We start from the raw sequence: 23647 nt of genomic DNA on the forward strand, positions 1-23647 counted from the left end.
CATACTAAAGAGGTTTGGGAAGTATTTACCATGATTTATAGGAGTTGTAGGTACTGGGATATATAGTTCACCTGCAATCTAAGAGCACTCTGAACCTCAACAATGATGGACCTGGAACTAAATTGGCATGACCAGCAAAAAATACTGGAGGTCTTTGGGGGAGATTCACCTTGATTTGGGGGAGTTGTAGTTCACCTACATCCAGAGAGTACTGTGAACCCAAATACAGGTGGATCTGAACCAAACTTGGCACCCATACCTGATATGTCGAAATTTGACTACTGGAGGGGTTTGGAGGGAAGTAACTTTCCTTTCTGGGAGTTGTAGTTCACCCACAACCAGAGAAGCTGTAACCTCCACCAATGATGATCCTGACCCAAATTTGGCACACAGAACCCCCATGACTAACTTAACCTACTGGAGTAGTTTGAGGCGACTGACTCATCATAGTTGGAGTTGTAATTTACCCTAAAGTCAGAGAGCACACTAAACCCCACCAATGATGCATCTGGAGCAAACTTGTCCAACCTAACAAACTTTAAGTACTGATGGAGTTTCTCAGGGTTAGCCTAGCATGAGGTCAGTTATGTCAGTAATTGACTTTTTCAAATAACCTGGACAATGCTGGGTACCCAAGCTAGTATAAAATTAAAAAAGAGATGGTGGAGATGGTGTTCCTAAGAAATACCCAAAAAGAGATCCAGAGATATGCATGAGGTTTCAGGAAAACCTCTTGGTAAACGATCCTTTCCTCAAGAGTTATTCAGCATCAGATAGTAACCCCAGGTCACTAACAATAGGTGCTTAACATGATAAAGAGCCTCTCACAGTTCTTAATTACTTTCCATAAGCATCTCTCTATTCCTATTACCTGTGCTTCCACATATTCTCACAGCGCAGCCAGTTTTTATGTGCTTCGATTCATCTTTAGCCACATATGTGGAGCCACAGATCTCTCCTGAGACAATTGCAGGGTAAAAATAATGAGTGATGCAATGCTTGAAATTTCCTCCTTGTCTCTCAAGGAGGATTTATTCATCCCTGCTGAATTCCTTCAATGTAGCCTGTTTCAACATGGTATGAACCGGCAGTGTCCAAAAGTGGCATATACTCTGCCCAAGGAAGATGTTCCAACACACCTGGAAATCTTTTCCCTGGCTGGCATCTTAAAGACACCCAAAGAAGCTACAAACCGTTAGCATCTCCCAAGTCTCATTTTAGGAAAGAAAATGGGTAGCCTCAAAGTCCACATTATCATTTTGAAAGAACTCTCAAAAAATGACAGCAAAGGAACAAATCCTGGTTCTCCACAAATAAAAGGTTTCCTGCTCCAAAACAGCAATGCTCAGCAACCTCATTTTTGTCTGGAGACCAGACAAAAATGAGATTCAAGCAGATCCAGATAGCAATAAAACTGAATTTATATAGGTTTTGGGGGAATATCCATGAATTTGAACCAAGTAATTCTTAAAACATTCCTAGGCTCAATCAATGTAAGGGAGGTTGTAATGGAGAGAAGGCAATTTGGCCAATTTTGCCCAATTTTGTAGTTGATTAAATTTTCAGATAGATAGCAAAACTTCTACAAAAACACATGCGCTTGCTACCATTGTAAATAAAATCACTTACGTTCTGGTTGTTTTTCGTTTGGTGTTATAGATCGCACAAAATCTTGTGGTGTCATAAACACTTCTGACTCTCCGTGCTCACTTATGACTTTCAAGGTAGCAAAATATCGGAAGATTTTATCAGGAGTAGAGTATGCTCGGATCCTGTTTTCATACTCCATCACCTAAAAGGAAACACAAAAGATGAAATTTCCCCGTCCCAAAACGGCATTATTATTATATGACCATATGAGAGGTCATATCATCATCATCATCATCATCATCATCATCATCATCATCATCATCATCATCATCCAGCATATATATTACATCCCAAATAGATTACTGCAACACGCTCTACGTGGGGTTGCCTTTGAATACTGTTCAGAAACTTCAATAAGTCCAACGGGCGGCGGCTAGATTACTCACCGGGGCATCATACAGGGAGCATACCACCCCGCTGCTATGTCAGCTCCACTGGCTGCCGATCCAGTTCCGAGCACAATTCAAAGTGCTGGTTTTAACCTACAAAACCCTTTACGGGTCCGGCCCAGCGTACCTGTCCGAACGTATCTCCTTCTACATCCCACCTCGGAGTTTAAGATCTGCTGAGGGGACCCTGCTCTCGGCCCCACCTTTATCACAAGCGAGACTGGTGGGGATGAGGGACAGGGCCTTCTCAGTGGTGGCCCCTTGCCTGTGGAATGCACTACTGGGAGAGATTAGGTCATCAACATCCCTCCTCTCCTTCAGAAGGAAGCTAAAAACCTGGATGTGAGACCAAGCCTTCGGGTAAGATGGCAGATGACAATGACGATGCTAGATGGATTACGGATTATGATTTGGTGAACATTGACCACAAGATGATTTTATTGCTGCTAGTATACTGTTTGATTGTTTTAGTTAGTTATAACTGTTGATATTATATGGTAAATTTGTGTATTGTATATTGTATTGTATTTTGTGAATTGTTAGGCATCGAATTGTGCCTTTTGTAAGCCACCCTGAGTCCCCCCTAGGGGGTTGAGAAGGGCGGGGTAGAAGCACCCCAAATAATAATAATAATTAATAATAATAATATATCTCGTTTGCTGTGTCATACTGTGCTTTTGTGTCAGTAAAACAACAACAACAACTTTATTTATATTCCATCCTTTTCCCAGAGGGGACTCGGAGAGGATTACAGTATATAAACAGACACAGGCAAACATTCAGTGCCTTGATTTCAATGAAATACAAATGAGACATAAATAGGCAAAGGCTTCTCCTTTCATTTCTGGCTCTAGAGGCGGTGCTCATCTCCAGCTCTGGGGGAGGTGCTCTTTCTCCATTTCCAAGCCAAGGAGCCTGCGTCAGTAGACATCTCCTGGTTGTGTGGCTGGCATGATTGCTTGGAGCGTCTTTTGCCTTTTCCTGCCAAAGCGGTACCTATTGATCTACTCACATATACGTGCTGGACATATCATTCCACATATAGCCCTAGCCAAAAACTAAATAATAAAATAACTTACTGACTAGAAAAAAAGAATTCAGAGAGGAAAAACCATTATTAAATGCCATCTTTTTGTTTTATTGAAATTTCCATAATTCAGGGTTCTTTTTTTATTCTTTACCACTGGCTGCAGTCTGTTAACCTCTAACAAGATAATAATCTCAAGATGTCACAGTAACGTGCATTAATTAAAACAATCAAAAGAAATTTACTCATGAGCTGTTAAAGCCCTCAGTTTAATAATAACTAGTAAAACCCTATGGTGGCGGGATGTGTAAAATTATCCGTACATTCAAAGACCCGGGGGATGTGACACATCTTTGATCAAAGAAGCACTGGGACAAATACATTCTCTTACCCAAAGGACCTATGTTAGTAGGGATGCTATAACATTTAATGGAATACTGATTTTGCATTCACAACATTTCCAGCTGATTAACTTTTCCTCATAACAGCAAAATCCAATTATCACAGGGATAGAAAGTGAGGTGAATTTTTTTGAACAGGAGCACAGACAAGATATGTATTTATCACTTATACCACCAATACACATCTTACTCCCACCTAAAAACAATCACCATAAATATGTCAAATTAAAATGTTAAAAATGACTTCCCACCTCTTATTTGAAAGATGTAAGATAAAAATACTTATTTACTGTATGTACCCGAGTATAAGCCTAGTTTTTCAGCCCCCTTTTTAGGCTGAAAAAGTTCCCCTCGGCTTAAACTCGAGTCAAGGTTATTTATTTTATTACTCTGTTATTAATATTATTTTTATTAAATTTATTATTTTACTCTATTATTATTACATTTACATTATTTTACTCTATTATTTTATTACATTTATTATTTTACTGTATTATTATTACATTTACATTATTTTACTGTATTATTTTTATTACATTTATTATTTTACTCTATTTATTATTATTATTATTATTATTACATTTATTATTTTACTCTATCATTGTTATTATTACATTTATTACTTTATTACTATTATTATTAATTTTCCATTACTTACTCTATTATTATTTTTATTACATGTTATTACATTTAATATTTGACTATTATTATTGGTAATAGGTAAGCACATTTTTCTTGAAGGAATAATGATTGAATCAGAGTTGGCCAGTCTTATCTTAAATTACATGTAAATATTCAAAAACATTTAACCTACTGATGATTACCAGTAGCAGCTACATTTCTCACCCTCGGCTTATACTCGAGTCAATACATTTTTCCAGTTTTTTGTCATAAAATTAGGTGCCTCGGCTTATATCCAGGTTAGCTTATATTTGAGTATATAAGGTAAGTATTTTTATTGCACCCGGCCATAGTCTATGTTCTAATCATAGGTTACAACAATCTAAGCCTTTGGGGAGATAATGCGGCATATAAATAAACATAATAATAAATATAAATATAATAATAATAAACTCCTAAAAATGAAAAAAATATATTTCAAAGTAAATACAAAGAAAGAGATCATACATAAAACAAAATATTAGCTCAATCTTTTAGAAGGAAAGAACCTGCCAGAATCAATCTATAAAAGACAGCCACAGAACTTGCACTTCATGATGCAACATTTGAGGAAGCCACTAAAAAGGCCCTTTCCATTTTCACCACCAGTTATGTCTTTCACCTTTGGGACATGTTCCTTTCTTTCACGCTAGAAAATATTCTACATTCAAATGTTCACTGCTAGCACTTAAAATAAATTAAAATAGAGTAATAACCTTAGAATTTAGAATATCAAATATTTGAATATTAAAATATTGAGACCCTCCTCCTTCTATAAGAAAGATCTTAACTGAGTTTGCATGTTCCTGAAAGTTATCTATTGACTTCTGGATATCCTATGAATTTCATGGGGTTTTCTTAGATGAGGAATACTCAGAGCTGGTTTGCCAATGCACTCCTTTGAAATACAACTAAAAAATTTGATATTAGGCTTGTGCACAGTTTCAGATTAAAAGCGAAAAGAGCTTTATATATGCCGATGACCTTGGCCTAACAACACAAGCAAAAGACTTTGAAACAGTTGAAATCCAACTTACTAATGCCTTGAAAGATTTACTGCAAAGATAACCACCTGAAGCCTAACCCTGCCAAAACACAAGTATGTGCTTTCCATCTCCACAACCGTGAAGCCAATAAGAAATTGAAAGTCACCTGGGAAGGTCAAGAACTTGAACATTGTTTCCATCCTAAATATCTCAGTGTCACCTTAGATCGAAAACTAGCATATAGGAAACACTACTTGAACATCCAAGCACAAAGTAGCTGCACACAATAGCATCCTGCCAAAACTTACTGGCAGCACATGGGGTGCAGACCCAAAATTAATAAGAACATCAGCCCTGGCCTTGTCTTACTCAACTGCTGAGTATGCCTGCCCTGTTTAGCATAGGTCTGCCCATGCAAAGGAGGTGAACATAGCATTACATGAAACATGCAGAATAATCAAAGGATGTCTTAAACCTACACCCGTTGATAAAACTCTACAAGCTAGCTGGCATTGCCCCCCCCCCCCCCCCAATGTGCAATGGGAAGTTGCTGCTAAATATAAGAGAAATAAGGTTGAACACTGTGAAAGCCATCCACTACATGGCTACCAGCCTTCTCCCAGTAGACTCAAATCAAGGAAAATCTTTATGAGAACTACCACTCCTCTTGGCGTCCCCCCAGCAACAGCAGGGATATCCCTCTGGGCAGTAAACAAGGAAATCTCAATTGGACCCCCCCCCCCCCCCATTATGGTCTTCCTCCAGGGGCAAACCAAGAATGGGCAACCTGGAAGTCCCTGAATAGACTCAGAAGTGGATTGGGCAGATCAAAAGACAACCTGGCAAAATGGCAATACCTAAAAGAATCCCATACCTTGTAGAGCAGAACAGACAACAGGCTTGTCCATTGTGCCCTGCCTCATGTACAGAGGAGGAATTATTGGAGGCTACAGACAATGCCGTTGCTGTTGCCCATTTTTGGACAAAAGATATTTAGCCGCTTGCACACCTTCTATTTTTATCAGTTGTTTACTAATTTATGCAATACTTTTGATAAGAAATAAATAAAGTTTCAGATTGGTCGGTTTTCTTCGATCAAGCCAGTTTGTTCGGATGGCCGTAACGGTAAAGGCTCAGCCTCCATGTTGTTTCCGCCCAAAACAGCCCACGTGGCTGCCGGATGCAGCTTCTTCTCAGACATGATTCCTTAACCTTGTTCTTCAAACCCAGACTCCCTTGAAAGGAAGATAGGAAAGGGTCCCAGGAGGGGTGCTTCCTTAACCCCGTTCTTCAAACCCAGACTCCTTTGAAAGGAAGATAGGAAAGGGTCGTCTCACCTCTTAGTTCAATATTTTCATATGATCACTTTAAAATTTCAATTTCCATCATGGTTTACAGCCTATTTTTTACATTTACATTTCTGATTAAGGATGGAATGATAGTACTTGAATGTTTGAGGGAAGGGGATGAACATGAGGAAGAACTTCTTGACTGTGAGAGCCGTTCAGCAGTGGAACTCTCTGCCCTGGAGTGTGGTGGAGGCTCCTTCTTTGGAAGCTTTTAAACAGAGGCTGGATGGCCATCTGTCAGGGGTGATTTGAATGCAATAGTCCTGCTTCTTGGCAGGGGGTTGGACTGGATGGCCCAGGAGGTCTCTTCCAACTCTTTGATTCTATGATTCTATGAAATACTGCAGTTCATCAGAACATTTCCTCTGATCAAGGACATATTTCAGAGGAATTCAATTCAAAACACATAGCAGTAGAAAGTTCAGCTTATGTCAGCTTCCTTGCCTTTGCATTCTTAATAAGTTGTAGTTTAACATCAGACAAATCAAATGAAAAAGTAATTAAGTTCTAAAATACTGTGTGTCTTCATTGAACATGGGCCTATGCCTGGTTAAATTCTGAAAAACAGGGAAACTCTTATAAAGCAATCTCATAACCAGATGCCATCTCTGAAGCTCTCTCCAGTCTGTGCTATTATAAGCCAAACATTCTGCAATATGGATAATATTGGAGCATGGTAATTATCCTCTTATCACTGATTGTCTTTTTTTTCCTGCCCAATCCTCCTTTACAGAAATCAGAGCAGCATATCTGAGGCATTTCCAGTTTTCTGTTCAACCAGAGAAGGGAGGCCACACAGTGTGTGAGGCACATGAAGACTGAGAGGTAGCAAATCACCGAGAATCACCCAGTGAGCATCACAGCATAGCAGCAATTTGAATTCAGATCTGTACAGATAAGTACGTACTTATGCAATTTTTTCATATGTTGGTACATTGATGAGGAAACTGAGATAGCAGCTCCAGAACGGTTTGCTCTGAAATATTATGGTAAGGGTATGGTAAGGGTCAGTACATCCATAGTTATTCAGCCTTGCTTTACTGACCACAAGCTGCTGATTTGTACTCTGTCGAAGCTGGTGGTAGCCTTTCAATGGCATGTTATAAATAATTTTATGGAGAATTGGATAAAGGAAAACACCTTTCCTTATTACAGTCCAGAACAGTGGTTCCCAACCACCAGCGGTCTGCAAGAACTAAAATATGTGGGTTTTTTCAGGCTATATGGCCATGTTCTTGAGGCATGCCTCTAGAACATGGCCATATAGCCCGAAAAAACTCACAAGAACCTAGTGATTCCAGCCATGAAAGCCTTTGACAATAAACTAAAATATGGTCCGCAGTCTCACTGTTACTACACCATTGCAACAAGAGCGAATAGTCTCATGAAACCCTCTTAAAGTGCCGAGGCAATGGGGATGTTGGGAGGGAAGACGGTAACTACCCACAAAAGGTGCAACAACAAGTGTCCTGACTGCTGCTGCTTCTCCTCCTCCTTCCTCCCCCTGAGCAGAGCTGTTCCATGTGGTACCTAAAAGTGGGGTGCCTTGGTATCTTCATTTTTAGGCATGTTCCTTGGGTGTAGCGGTTCAGCCTGGGATTATTTCTTTGCCACAGGTTTCAAAAGAGAATGAACATGATCAGGACCCTTCAGGGGTTCCCATGTCTGACTTTAATGAACAGGTTTCTGTTGATTCTCAGGGGTTTGTGAATGCAGATGATGGCCTAGAAAATGCAGTTAGCTAGAGTGAAATGGGGGATTCTGGGATCGCTGGTTCGCAAGGCAAAGATGTCTTGAGACAGCCTGATGAGAAACAGGCTGAGGCCGAACAGTCAAGGTTAGATAGAGATAGCGAAAGGAATGTACTAATGAGCAAACTGGAGGAGGCAATCTTCGATCACAAAGGGCAAATCTATTAAGATCATCACCTGGACTTAGGGAGGAGGCTTTCATCAAGATTAAGAGAAAGAAGGGGTTTTGGAGAGGTTTCCCAAGGGAAACGGAATGCTTTTGCCATGGCTTTCTGAATAAATATAGGGCCTGTGAATCCATGCTCTTCAGTGAGTCCACGTTTAGGTTTCATGCCTTTGGTTTCATACTGAGACTCTTGTAATATCTTGCTCCAGATTCATGTTCATGCTGAGATTCCTGTAAGTGTTGTATCCTGATTTCAAGCTCCTGCATTTGGTTTTGTTCAACTTTGCTCCTGATTCTTCAAGGGACTTTGTTTTACAACTTTTTGGACTAAAGGGCTATTTCCTGTAGACTTGATTAACTGGACATTGGAACTCTCCTGTTCCCCTGATGTGGACTTTACTGGATAATCCTACATTGCTTATGGATTGTCTTTTGGACATTCTCTTATCTCATTTTTGATTGCCTTTAACCTTTTTGACACTTACTATATTCATCTTCAATAAACTGCTTTGCTTATTAAAGAACATTGGTATGTTTGTGGGTTTAAAGGTGCTCATCATAGCCTTGGTGTGCAACATTGGGTTAGTTGGGGTACTGATTCAGAAAACAGCATTAGCTCTAGATTATTAAATATAGTTTTCTGTGGGTCAGGAGATGGCAACTACTGGATGGCATATGTTCTGTATCAGAAACCAGAGCTGATGTAGACCACATCCAATGCAACTTTCTGAATCAGCACCCCAAATAATCAAAGTGAATCTAAAGTTGACCAAAAACTGATTCGTAATCCTTTTACTACTAATGTTGGAGAGTGGTCCTTGGTCAAAGTGGTCTCTGGTCAAGTGGTCCCTGCTCATAAAAAGGTTGGGAACCACTGGTCCCAAGGAAAGAGAGACAGTTGCTCTGACCAATATGTACAGCTGGATTTGGAGATCTGATCAATTATTTTTCATAAACATATTCTCATTATTATTATAACATTTATTTATTCCTTGCTTTATCTCTCCTGTCAAAGAGAAACAGTTTAACATTCATCCAAACATGGAATAATCAATTAAAGTGCAGTCAAACAAGTAAAACAGCTACATCTTAATTTGGGCTCCAGATATTAAATCTGGCTGCTCTGATTTATTGGTTAGGGAGTTTACTCTCAAAGACTAACCGGAAAATTCTGCTGTATCAAAACAAGTATTGTACTGGACAGGACTGAAATTCCACCCATTTCAAGGAGTACACTTCCGTGAAATTACAAAAAAGAGGACATTTCTGCAAATGTCAAAATGCAACTTAATACAAATGTTCAGTGATAAATGATATGTTCACAAGTATACTCAATAAGGCATTTCATTCAAGGAATTATGTCCCAGAATCCTAATACAGTACAATAAAAGAGTTTGTCTTCCCTAATTCTTCTAATATTTAATAACTTTAGTACACTCAGGAATTGAAATTTTGTCTCTTTTGTAGTAAGACTATACTTTTTTGTGCATTCTCTTATTTCAAAACCCTATAGTGTTTTGAAGTAAGAGGGACCATGGTGGTGCAATGAGTTAAATCCTTGTGCTGCTGAACTGCTGACCTCAAGGTTGGCAGTTCGAATGCATGGGACGGGGTGAGCTTCCACTGTTAGCCCTAGCTCCTGCCAACCTAGCAGTTCAAAAACATTATTATAGTGTTTCCCATCAGAAATGCACTGAGAACATGGAAGAAATTCTTTCTTCCCATTTGGACTCAAGGGCGCTACTGCATTCCTCAATGTCTTCTTAGCTTTTTCAAGCTATTCCAAGGAAGTCCTAGTATAGTATACTACTTTTTCAAATGACTGCATACACATCAAGCCATTCATATTTTTTAGACTGATCATCCACCCTCAGTCACAACTGCATTCCTACAATTACCATTTCTTTTGTTTGTTCTTCCAAGTCCTTAAGGTACATTAGGTACAGAATACATTGGCAGCCCTTGATATATTAGTATATGAACAAGTCTAACGGATTTATCTATCAAAAGACAATGATAATATGCCTACCTCCAACAGCAATTGACATTCCAACATGACCTGTGTGCTAAGCTTTGATTTACTGAGCTATTATTAATTGCCTAATTTAATGGGACCAAGACAGGGACACTAAGCCTTAAACAAAACCTATCTCCTTCCACCTTTCTTGTATATACTATATACACATACACACATGCATTAAACAGATTGCAGCAGATTGCTGTGCATATAAAGTATTAGCTCATCTGCATAAATTAACACATACATCTTGTCTAGGATACTGGCAAAGGTCCTCTGATTCATTTTTCTTGAATCAGTTCCCTCCGCCCCCTCAAAAAAAGGAAAGCCTCTTGGAGTAACTTCATATATACAGGTTGCAATTCAAAGGGGAAACATTGGATTAGTGTTCAGTGGATTAGTTCAGTAGAATACTAAAATTAAGCTGTGTTTTCCCTTTACATGCATAAGCTTTGTTGTTGTTGTTCATTCGTTCAGTCGTCTCCGACTCTTCGTGACCTCATGGACCAGCCCACGCCAGAGCTCCCTGTCGGCCGTCACCACCCCCAGCTCCTTCAAGGTCAGTCCAGTCACTTCAAGGATGCCATCCATCCATCTTGTCCTTGGTCGGCCCCTCTTCCTTTTGCCTTCCACTTTCCCCAGCATCATTGTCTTCTCTAGGCTTTGCTGTCTCCTCATCATGTGGCCAAAGTACTTCAACTTTGTCTCTAGTATCCTTCCCTCCAGTGAGCAGTCGGGCTTTATTTCCTGGAGGATGGACTGGTTGGATCTTCTCGCAGTCCAAGGCACTCTCAGAACTTTCCTCCAGCACCACAGCTCAAAAGCATCGATCTTCCTTTGCTCAGCCTTCCCTAAGGTCCAGCTCTCACATCCATAGGTTACTCCAGGGAAGACCATGGCTTTGACTAGGCGGATCTTTGTTGCCAGTCTGATGTCTCTACTCTTCACTATTTTATCGAGACTGGACATTGCTCTCCTCCCAAGAAGTAATCGCCTTCTGATTTCCTGGCCACAGTCTGCATCTGCAGTAATCTTTGCACCTAGAAATACAAAGTCTGTCACGGCCTCCACATTTTCTCCCTCTATTTTCCAGTTGTCAATCATTCTTGTTGCCATAATCTTGGTTTTTTTGATGTTTAGCTGCAACCCGGCTTTTGCGCTTTCTTCTTTCACCTTGATTAGAAGGCTCCTCAGCTCCTCCTCGCTTTCGGCCATCAGAGTGGTGTCATCTGCATATCTGAGGTTGTTAATGTTTCTTCCAGCAATTTTCACCCCAGCTTTGCATTCATCAAGCCCCGCACATCGCATGATGTGTTCTGCATACAAGTTAAAAAGGTTGGGTGAGAGTATGCAGCCTTGCCGTAAGCCTTTCCCAATCTTGAACCAGTCTGTTGTTCCGTGGTCAGTTCTGACTGTTGGTACTTGGTCCTTGTACAGATTCCTCAGGAGTGAGACAAGGTGGCTTGGGATGCCCATCCCACCAAGAACTTGCCACAATTTATTATGATCCACACAGTCAAAGGCTTTAGAATAGTCAATGAAGCAAAAATAGATGTTTTTCTGAAACTCCCTGCCTTTCTCCATTAAAGCATAAACTTTAGGTTGGCACAATTGACCATCTCCTTAACTCCTACAGTGAAGTCACAATGAACAAATCCAAAAGCCTCATTTCAGTTTTTCAACCAGCTGCCTTCGTTGCATTTCATGCAGTCTGCAGCGCTTTCAGCAGAGTGAAATGCATCAGAAGTCATTCCTGTCCAGTGTGATAACAGTGTGTAGAAAGCTAATTGTACCTGAGCTTTCAATTATTTAATGGGTTTGGGAAAAAATCATTTTGAAAATGCAGCTGCAGCTACTCCCAAGCAGGGAGAAAAAGGAATAATTATTGCAATACGTGCATGTGTCAATGTATACCAGGCATGTAGCCCAGGGGGAAGGGACTTGAGGGGCTTCAGCCCCCCCCCCCCCGAAATTCTCAGGGTGGTCCACGAGAAGGCCTTACTGGTCCATTATTGTTACTGATCCATTATAATGTTATGTTCATTCATAGCATGATCTGATCACCATGCTCAATATATATGGGGCTATTGGGATAACAATACAAAAGGTTTGCTAGGGTAGATCCTCAGCCCCCCCCCCCGAATCAAACTCAGCACCCCCCGAATCAAAATCCTGGCTATGGGCCTGATGTATACGGTATGAGGTTGAGCGTAAAAAAAAAGGATGCATACTGGGACCAAAAAAACTACCTTCACATAGAGAATCATGGGATCTGAACTTATGGGTTCTGAACTAGCAGCAAGTGACAAAGGATCTTTGAGTTTCGGTCAACAGCTCAACAAAAATGTCAAACCAGTGAGAGGCTTCTATTTTTTTTAAAAAACTTGTCAATATTATATTGCCCTTATACAAATGGAACTATATCTGGAATATCAATTTTGTTCACCTAATAAAGGATAATTGTGGAGATGGAAAAGGTGTGGTCAAGGGCTTTCACAGTAGTTAAGAGATTGGAGCATCTACTCTAGAGACAAAAACCCACCCCCATTTGGGACTATTTCAGGGTCCAGGCATGTAGCTGGGGGGGGGGGGGGGGGCTCGGGGGGCTTCAGCCCCCCCCCCCCAAAATTCTCATGGTGGTTCGCGAAAAGGCCTTACTGGTGCATTATTTAAACTGTTATGTTTATTCATATCATGATCTGATCACCATACTCAATATATCCCATATGCATGGGGGTATTGGGGTAATGATACAAAAGGTTTGCTAGGGTAGACCCTCTTTCACTCAGACTCAGCCCCCCCCCCCGAAACTCACCCCCCCAAAACCCCCCCTGAAAATTTTTTAGCCCCCCCCCCCCCGAAACGAAATCCTGGCTACGGGCCTGTCAGGGTCCTTCCACACAGCCATATAACCCAGAATCTCAAGGCAGAATAACCCACAAAATCTGCTTTGAACTGGAATATCTGAATCCACATTACAGATATCTGCTTTGAACTGGAATATCTGAATCCACATTACAATTTATTTATTTATTTATTTGCCATATTTATATCTCAGCCTTCTCAACCTCGAAGGGAACACAGAGCGGCACACAAAGACACAATTCAATGCCATACATTACATACAATACATACCCAGCAAATTATTTATATATTTATATATATATATATATACACACACACACACACACATTAAAACACCTGCTAAAACATATCCACAGTAAAATTATTAAAATCACATAATCCAATATCACAATCCAGGCCATTCCAGTTATCATTGTACCATTCCATGTTCACATATTGCACTTCATCCAAACACTTGGTCCCACATCCAAGTTTTCAATTTTTTTCCTAAAGGTCAGGGGGGAGGGGGGTTAATCTTATGTCACTAGGGAGGGAGTTCCACAGTCGAGGGGGCACCACTGAGATTGCCCCATGTCTCGTCCCCACCAACCGCACCTGCAAAGAAGGTGGGACTGAGAGAAGGGTCTCCCCAGAAGATCTTAATCTCCAAGATGGTTCATAAAGAGAGATGCATTTCGATAGGTAAGCTGCACCACAACCCAATTCAGATAATATGGGATTTTATTCAGTTTAACGGAGAATATCCTGTGCAAGAAGTATACATACTTTACGGTCTCGAAATCCAGAGCGTTTCTTCTTCTTCCCTTCTGCAGGAACATCCTCATCACTTGACTCTACAGCTTTCCTATCATCACATTCTTCATTCACGGCTTCTTCTCCATTCTTCATCTTCTCACCAGAGTCTGCCCTCATATCATGTTTCACGGATGATGGTGCTTCGGCCTGGGCTCTAAGATAAAACAGAAAGAAAACAGGAAGTGGTGAGCTATTCTAATAATTTAATAATTATATTATAGACTAGCTGTCCCCTGCCACGCGTTGCTGTGGCCCAGTCGTGATCTGGAAAATAAAGTAATGAGAAAGTGCTGGTTTCTAATCTATGTCATTACTTTATGCTTGTGAGTAAACAGTATTTCTTGCTGTTTCTTTGTCAGTGTTGATGTGGAGAGTGTCTGGTTTGGCCACCCTGAAACATGCAACATATTGTCCTTCTTTATGGGTCACTTTCAAATCTACGATACCATATCTCTCTCTGTGTGAATCATATCTAACCATCTATCTATCTCTATCTATGGCTGGATGGCTCTTTGTCAGGAGGACTTTGATTACGTTTTCTTGCCCTGATGAAGAGAGTTGGATTGGATGGCCTTAAGTATTTTCTCTTGGTCATGGGGGTTCTGTGTGGAAAGTTTGCCCCAATTCTGTCGTTCGTGGGGTTCAGAATGCTCTTTGATTGTAGGTGAACTGTGAATCCCAGTGACTACAACTCCCAAATGTCAAGGTTTATTTCCCCCAAACTCCATATTTGGACATATTGAGTGCTTGTGCCAAGTTTGGTCCAGATCCATCATTGTTTGAGTCCACAGTGCTCTCTGGATGTAGGTGAACTACAACTCCCAAACTCAAGGCCAGTGCCCACCAAACTCTTCCAGTATTTTCTGTTGGTCATGGGAGATCTGTGTGCCAAGTTTGGTTCAATTCCATCGTTGATAGAGTTCAGAATGCTCTTTGATTGTAGGTGAACTATAAATCCCAGCAACTACAACTCCCAAATGAAAAAATCATATTTTATTTTATTTTTTAGTGAAGGACATACATTGGGTTGTTAGGTGTCTTGTGTCCAAATTTGGTGCCATTTCATCCAGGGATTTTTGAGTTCTGTGAATACCACAAACGAACATTACATTTTTAGTTATATAGATTCCTTAACCTACATATTCAACAAGAAAATTGCAAAATCAGTACAATTTCGATCCTTCTGCAAAGAAATAGAAAAGTTCTATTCAAGGTGCAAACCCAAATTGTCACCTACTGATTCTTTTCCACAGCCAAGTCTCACCTCTTTTTCACCAAAAAAACAGAAGCTTAAAGGATAAACCATTTCAGCACCTTTAATGACAAGCTAAGCAGATTTAGTATGCCATGGCTGCATCTGATAAAGTAAGCTACAATTCATGAAAGATTATGACAAATAAAATATATCAGTCAATAAACAGCCATAAGATTTTTATTTCTTCAAAATGTTGTTTATTTCAACTTAGTTCCTATATCTGACATGTCTTACAGCTCGCCATTTTATCTGTCATCCTTTATCATGAGAGTTAGCTTCTGCAATATATTTTGTGTAGAATGTTTAATGATATAAAATATAGAGCTTGCCTCAATGCAGGTGAATGTAAGCTTCAGCTTCAAAAATAATGACGAGAAGCTACATTTTCTTCTGGAGATCATCTTGATCATTTTGAAAGGAAAGTGTCATGTGATAAAATTCATTTGTTCTAATACAAGTTTGGATGTTTTTTGAACGACTATAAACAAATTGTGATAGATACATTTACCAATAACCATTAGCTATGGTTGCAATTATGAATGGATGATGAACATCTGATTAATTAGATCAGGGGTCCTCAAACTAAGGCCCGGGGGCCGGATATGGCCCTCCAAGGTCATTTACCCGGGTTAACCTAAGACTGAAACGACTTGAAAGCACACAACAACAACAACAACAACAATCCCATCTCATCAGCCAAAAGCAAGTCCACACTTCCCATTGAAATACTAATAAGTTTATATTTGTTAAAATTGTTCTCCATTTTAATTATTGTATTGCATTTAAGTGTTTTTTTGCACTACAAGATATGATATGTGTAGTGTGCATAGGAATTGATTCATGGTTTTTTTCAAATTATTATCCGGCCCTCCAACAGTTTGAAGGGCTGTGACCTGGCCCTCGGTTTAAAAAGTTTGTGGACCCCTGGATTAGATTTATAACCTTGTGGTGAAAAACACAGTTGAAATAGGAACATATCAATGACTGCATGGTAAAGTGGGCACAAAATTTTGGATACAATTGGAACAATGGGGAAATCTGGTAAATGGAATAAAATGTACATTATGTATTGTTGAAGGCTTTCATGACCGGAATCACTGGGTTGTTGTAGGTTATTTCAGGCTATATGGCCATGTTCTAGAGGCATTTTCTCCTGACCTTTCACCTGCATCTATGGCAAGTATCCTCACTACCTCTGAGGATCCTTGCCATAGATGCAGGGGAAACGTCAGGAGAAAATGCCTCTAGAACATGGCCATATAGCCCGAAAAAATCTACAACAACCCAAACATACATTATGTTAAGGAAGATTATTACTAGATGATGTATTGTTAATATTTCACATCAAAAAAATAGGCCAAAATGAAAAAAGGGTTTATTGTGTATGTTGGAAATGCGAACAATAGGTGGGAACATTCTATTATATGTGGTGCACTTGTGGTAAAGCCAAAAAAATCTGGAATCTAATACATAATTGGATATAGGTATTTTTGGACATTAATACCCAATCAAAAACTGAATTGTTCCTTGTATTGTCAAAGGCTTTCATGGCTGGAATCACTAGGTTCTTGTGGGTTTTTTCGGGCTATAGGGCCATGTTCTAGAGGCATTTCTCCTGACGTTTCGCCTGCATCTATGGCAAGCATCCTCAGAGGTGAGGTCTGTTGGAAATAGGACAATGGGTTTATATATCTGTGGAATGGCTGGGATGGGGCAATGAATTGTTCCTGTAAGGACAGATCACATGGAGAAGAGATACTTGTTGCATGCACTCTAGCACTGAAACACCTTTTAACCCAGCACCACACACAAGTCCAAAAGTTCTATCTAAGAAGATTTATTGAGGAAAGCAGGTAAAAAGGGGGGAAAGGCAGTTTCTCAAAAGGGTCAACAGAATAGCTAATGCAAAGGTTAAGGGGTGGAAAGAAAAAATGTATTGAAACTAAAGCAATGTCCTCATTGTGTAGACCTATGTAAACACCTGGCGCTGGCCTAATATTGTGGTCCTTGCGCTAATATTGTGTAGACCTAATACTGTGTAGACCTCGAGTTGGCCCCTGTAGGTTTTTGGGCCCAGCCTCCTCCGCATTAGTACCAACTAACTGGTCGGAAGGAGAGACCGAGGGCTCTACTGAGCAAGTGTGAATAACCACCTATGCTGCCCACTCCCGAGATATCAACTCCGGAAGCGTATCCGCTGATTTTCCAACCGTCTAAGTCCTTGGGGTCATAGCAATTTTAGTTAATTACCACCATTACCGCAGACGGGTAGTTATATAATTATCAACTAATACTGTCCGGTAGTCCTGTTGTCACTGCTATCATTGTAATAAGAACGATTTAGAACATCTAGGCGCCGGCTCCCTGCTGCTAGATTGCATTAGCACTTTCACCCCTTCCCGATCCCTCTGTGCCGCACTTTACCGTTAAGTAGAGCACTTTAGATCTAGCACTCATCACGTGTGTTGTACGTTGAATGTGTGTTGCTGCTAAGAACTTACGATCATTCTTGATTACTGACGGACTGTTCCCGGAATTTTTGCACTTTAAGAACTTTAAGATCTGGCACTTTAAGACCTGGCGATATCTTGCACTTTAAGAACTAACTATACCGATACCACCATCCGAATCGCCGCTACTCATGTGGCCCCCTGCCCCCTTTTGGATACTGCTTACGCTGCTCTGGTGTGGTGGTGGGGGCGGAAGAAGAGGTGGCCTGGAGCCTGGGATTGAGAGTGTGGTGGGGAGGGGGGAGGAGGGGGAGAGGGGATGCTGGCAAGAACTAATAAGGTCAACAACAAGCATAGGAGAAAATTCTCTTATGGCTCAGAACTGCGGCATGGAGGGGGGGAGATGTTCCACTAGCCGAGGGGCCCCCATAGAGGTCGTGGTGGGAAGGAGGAGATGCGGGAGAAGGAGACCACGAATTCGGCCTAATTCGGACCGCTTTCCCAAATTCACTATTCCAAATAGGTCTCCTAAGGGAATTTGGTGTAACCAGGTGAGCGGGCCCTCTGGCTTGAAGGTGGTGTTGTTGAACGCCAGGTCTGTCAACGGAAAAACAACTTGGATTCAGGACTTAATCCTGGAGGAGCGGGCAGATCTGGCGTGCATCACGGAGACCTGGTTGGATGAAGCGGGGGGCGTAAATCTCTCCCAGCTTTGTCCTCCAGGCTTCTCCGTGCAACACCAACCTAGAGCCGGAGGACGGGGAGGCGGGGTCGCAGTGGTCTACAGAGATTCCATCCATCTAACCAGGAACCCCATCCCGCAGACCACAAATTTCGAATGCGTCCACCTGAGGGTGGGTGACCGGGACAGAATAGGGATTCTGCTAGTGTACCGTCCACCTCGCTGCACTACAGTCTCCCTTCCTGAGCTAGCGGGGGTGGTCTCGAGCCTGGCTGTGGAGTCCCAACGGCTCCTTGTGCTGGGGGACTTCAACATCCATGCCGAGGCAACCCTCACAGGTGCGGCTCAGGACTTCATGTCTGCCATGGCAACCATGGGGCTGTCCCAACAAATAACTGGCCCCACCCACTGCGCTGGACATACATTGGACTTGGTTTTCTGTCAGGGATGGGAGCAGGGTGGCGGTGTGGAGGAGCTGTCCATCTCTCCGTTGCCATGGACCGACCACTTCCTGATTAGATTTAGGCTCACTGCGCCCCCTACCCTCCGCAAGGGTGGAGGACCCATTAAGATGGTCCGCCCCAGGAGGCTTATGGATCCGGACGGATTCCTGACGGCTCTTGGGGAGTTTCCCGCCACCGCGGTAGGTGATAATGTCGAGGCCTTGGTCGCTCTCTGGAATGGGGAGATGACCAGGGCTATTGACATGATCGCTCCGGAACGTCCCCTCTCAAGTAACCGAGCTAAACCAGCTCCTTGGTTCACTGAGGAGCTGGCAGCGATGAAGCGAAAGAAGAGGGTTCTAGAGAGCGTGTGGCGATCGGTCCCAAACGAGTCAAACCGAACACGGTTTGTGTCCTTCCTGAGGGCATATGCCGCGGCAATAAAGGCCGCAAAGAAAACTTTCTTTGCGGCCACTATTGCGTCTGCAAAAAACCGTCCGGCGGAGTTGTTCCGGGTTGTCAGAGGTCTTTTAACTCCTCCCACGGGTGGGAGCCCTGACAACTCGGCAGCGCGCTGTGAAGCATTTGCTCGGTTCTTTGCAGACAAAGTCGCTTTGATCCGCTCTGAGCTGGACGCCACATTAGATGCAGTCTCTGTGGATGTGACACAAGCACCTGCTTGTCAGTTTTTGTTGGATTCTTTTCAGTTTGTGAAACCCGAGGATGTGGACAAGATACTTGGAGGGATGAAGCCCACCACGTCCATCCTAGACCCCTGCCCATCCTGGCTTCTTAAGGAGGCCAGAGGGGGATTGGCCGAGTGGGTAACGGTGGTGGTTAATGCCTCCCTTCGGGAGGGCAAGATTCCAGCGAGCCTAAAACAGGCTATTATAAAGCCGCTGTTGAAGAAACCATCACTTGACCCCACTAAATTGGACAACTTTCGGCCTGTTTCCAATCTTCCCTTTTTGGGCAAAGTCATGGAAAGCGTGGTGGCCTCACAACTCCAGGTATTCTTGGGAGACACGGATTATCTGGATCCGGCACAGTCTGGTTTCAGACCGGGACATGGTACCGAGACGGTCTTGGTCGCCTTAGTGGATGATCTGCGCCGGGAGCTAGACAGGGGGAGTGTGTCCCTGTTGGTGCTCCTGGACCTCTCAGCGGCCTTCGATACCGTCGACCACGGTATTCTTCTGGGGCGCCTTGCAGGGATGGGCCTTGGGGGCACTGCTCTGCAGTGGCTCCAGTCATTCCTGGAGGGTCGTACTCAGAAGGTGTTGTTGGGGGACTCCTGTTCAACGCCACAGCCGTTGACCTGTGGCGTTCCTCAGGGCTCCATCTTGTCCCCCTTGTTGTTTAACATCTACATGAAGCCGCTGGGTGAGATCATCCGGAGTTTCGGGGTGCGGTGTCACCTGTACGCAGATGACGTCCAACTCTGTCACTCCTTCCCACCTGCTACTAAGGAGGCTGTCGAAGTCCTGAACCGGTGCCTGGCCGCTGTAATGGTCTGGATGAGGGCGAACAAACTGAAATTAAATCCAGACAAGACAGAGGTACTCCTGGTCAGTCGCAAGGCCGAACAGGGTATAGGGTTACAGCCTGTGCTGGACGGGGTCGCACTCCCCTTGAAGGCGCAGGTTCGCAGCTTGGGTGTGACCCTGGACTCATCGCTGAGCCTGGAGCCCCAGGTTTCAGCGGTGACCAGGGGAGCATTTGCACAGCTCAGGCTCGTGCGCCAGCTGCGCCCGTATCTTGGGAAGTCTGACTTGGCCACGGTGGTACACGCTTTGGTCACATCCCGCCTTGACTACTGCAACGCTCTCTACGTGGGGCTGCCCTTGAAGACGGCCCGGAAGCTTCAGCTAGTCCAGCGCGCGGCAGCCATGTTGTTAACGGGAGCTGGACGCAGAGAGCACACAACGCCTCTGCTGTCCCAGCTCCACTGGCTGCCGATCTGCTACCGGGCCCAATTTAAGGTGCTGGTGCTTTCCTATAAAGCCCTAAACGGTTCCGGCCCAAAATACCTTGCAGACCGCATCTCGGCCTACGAGCCCACGAGGGCCTTGAGATCATCCGGGGAGGCCCTTCTCTCGGTCCCGCCTGCCTCACAGGCACGTCTGGCGGGGACGAGGGAGCGGGCCTTCTCGGTGGTGGCCCCCCGGCTATGGAACACTCTCCCGATTGAGGTTAGACAGGCGCCCTCCTTGATGGCCTTCCGTAGGGGCCTAAAAACATGGCTCTTTGAGCAGGCCTTCAACTAAGTATAGTTATTTGACACTGGAATGGATTAGGACTGCGATTTTTGGCTATGACCCCAGGACCTGACGAAGCGGATTTTTAGTATAAGTGTATGTCGTGCTGTATTTGTTTGTTTTTGTATGTCTAGACCCGCTGTACACTGTCTTTTTTGTGTTGTTCACCGCCCCGAGTCGCCTCCGGGCTGAGAGGGGCGGTCAATAAATGAAATAAATAAATAAATAAATAAATGTAAAGATAAATGTATTACAAATAGTTGTTAATAATACAATAAAGAAAAATAAAAAAACAGAATAGCTAATGCAAAAATAGCAATAATCTAAAAAGGTAAAGTACATAAAGGTAAGACTGTCAAAGTCCACAATGATAATTCAAACATGAATCCAGAAACTAGATCACAGGAACTTTCCCAAGCTAAATCCTTCCAGGAAACAAAGACATGAACCAGAACAGAAATCTGAAGATACTTGAAACATGAACTTGAGAGCAGAGACAGCAAGAGAGACATTCTTTGGCAACATTGTCTTCTCTGAGAATCATAAGGCCAACACCACCTCATTTAAGTCCAGCTAAGAAGCCATATGAATGGGAAAGGCGTACGGCAAGGCTGCATACTCTCACCCAACCTTTTTAACTTGTATGCAGAACACATCATGCGATGTGCGGGGCTTGATGAATGCAAAGCTGGAGTAAAAATTGCTGGAAGAAACATTAACAACCTCAGATATGCAGATGACACCACCCTGATGGCCGAAAGCGAGGAGGAGCTGAGGAGCCTTCTAATCAAGGTGAAAGAAGAAAGCGCAAAAGCTGGGTTGCAGCTAAACGTCAAAAAAACCAAGATTATGGCAACAAGAATGATTGACAACTGGGACATAGAGGGAGAAAACGTGGAGGCCGAGACAGACTTTGTATTTCTAGGTGCAAAGATTACTGCAGATGCAGACTGTGGCCAGGAAATCAGAAGACGCTTACTTCTTGGGAGGAGAGCAATGTCCAGTCTCGATAAAATAGTAAAGAGTAGAGACATCAGACTGGCAACAAAGATCCGCCTAGTCAAAGCCATGGTATTCCCTGTAGTAACCTACGGATGTGAGAGCTGGACCCTAGGGAAGGGTGAGCGAAGGAAGATCGATGCTTTTGAGCTGTGGTGTTGGAGGAAAGTTCTGAGAGTGCCTTGGACTGCGAGAAGATCCAACCAGTCCATCCTCCAGGAAATAAAGCCCGACTGCTCACTGGAGGGAAAGATACTAGAGACAAAGTTGAAGTACTTTGGCCACATCATGAGGAGACAGCAAAGCCTAGAGAAGACAATTATGCTGGGGAAAGTGGAAGGCAAAAGGAAGAGGGGCCGACCAAGGACAAGATGGATGGATGGCATCCTTGAAGTGACTGGACTGACCTTGAAGGAGCTGGGGGTGGTGACGGCCGACAGGGAGCTCTGGCGTGGGCTGGTCCATGAGGTCACGAAGAGTTGGAGACGACTGAACGAATGAACAACAACAAAGTAGCCATAAGGTCATGCTGAACGCACCTGGGCTTCAAGGTCTTCTCACGGACTCTCTCAATGTCTGTATTTCACTCCCTCCATTTCCAAACCTAATCTGGCTTCTTAGAAGAACTCCCCATTGGATGAATGCCATTTCCCAAGGTAATTGGTTTCACTTTCCCTGGCTGTCTGGGAACGATCACAAGAATGCAAAACATCTTGAACTGACTGCATTTCTATTTTTTATTTTTTTTATTTTTTTTGGCATTGACAAACTCATCACTAGCAACTCAGCAAACCCCTCATCCTCCAACATAGTGGTTCTCAACCTGGGGTCCCCAGATGTTTTTGGCTTTAAACTCCCAGAAATCCTAATAGCTGGTAAACTGGCTGGAATTTCTGGAAGTTGTAGGCCAAAACCCCTGGGGACCCACAGATTGAGAACCATGGCTATATCCCTTTCTAAAACTCATCAACCACAGGTGAATAAACTAGATTAAAAGTGTATACTTTATGCTTCATATACACTAGTTACTCCACTGTTATAGAAATTCATATTTTTGCATCTTCAATTCTCCTGAAAAATGAAAGAATAGGGAGGGCACCAGAATCTTTCCCCAGAAAAAATAGATATATTTTGATATAAAATACATCTTCTCTACGCCTGAAATTTCTTTAACATTTCCCAACTCCCCAAATAAAACAAGCAGTTCAAGCAATAAAGGATGAACTACAAAATTGGTTTTGCTGGCTTCATAACAATCAACCCTTCTGGGCTCTGCTCTTTTGATTTATTTTTTTTTCTTCCTGAAAACTGATATGTTTGCCTTTCCATTCTGAATCCAGAAAACATGTAGTGCAAAAGGATAATGTTAATGGTAACTGGACATTTCCCACAAGCCATGAAATCAGGATCAAGATTATGTTTGTTGTACCAATGCAATTCATGATGGGGAGGTAATTTAAGCTCTTGTGCCTCACAGACAATTCTTAACAATTCGCTCCTTAGT

The 23647-nt window shown here is 42.7% G+C and overlaps 1 protein-coding gene across 1 annotated transcript in view; it reads right to left on the reverse strand.

Annotated features, from left to right (window-relative positions):
- MICU1 (mitochondrial calcium uptake 1) overlaps nucleotides 1-23647 on the reverse strand; it is a 281117-nt gene that overhangs the window by 180521 nt on the left and 76949 nt on the right. The window contains exons 3-4 of the mRNA XM_060768821.2: nucleotides 14027-14210; nucleotides 1630-1792 (exon numbers count right to left, since the gene is read on the reverse strand). Of these exons, the coding sequence (XP_060624804.2) occupies nucleotides 1630-1792; nucleotides 14027-14210 (347 nt within the window). The remainder of the gene's footprint in view (nucleotides 1-1629; nucleotides 1793-14026; nucleotides 14211-23647) is intronic.

Source organism: Anolis sagrei, chromosome 3 (assembly GCF_037176765.1).
Source record: "Anolis sagrei isolate rAnoSag1 chromosome 3, rAnoSag1.mat, whole genome shotgun sequence".
Lineage (NCBI taxonomy): Eukaryota > Metazoa > Chordata > Lepidosauria > Squamata > Dactyloidae > Anolis > Anolis sagrei.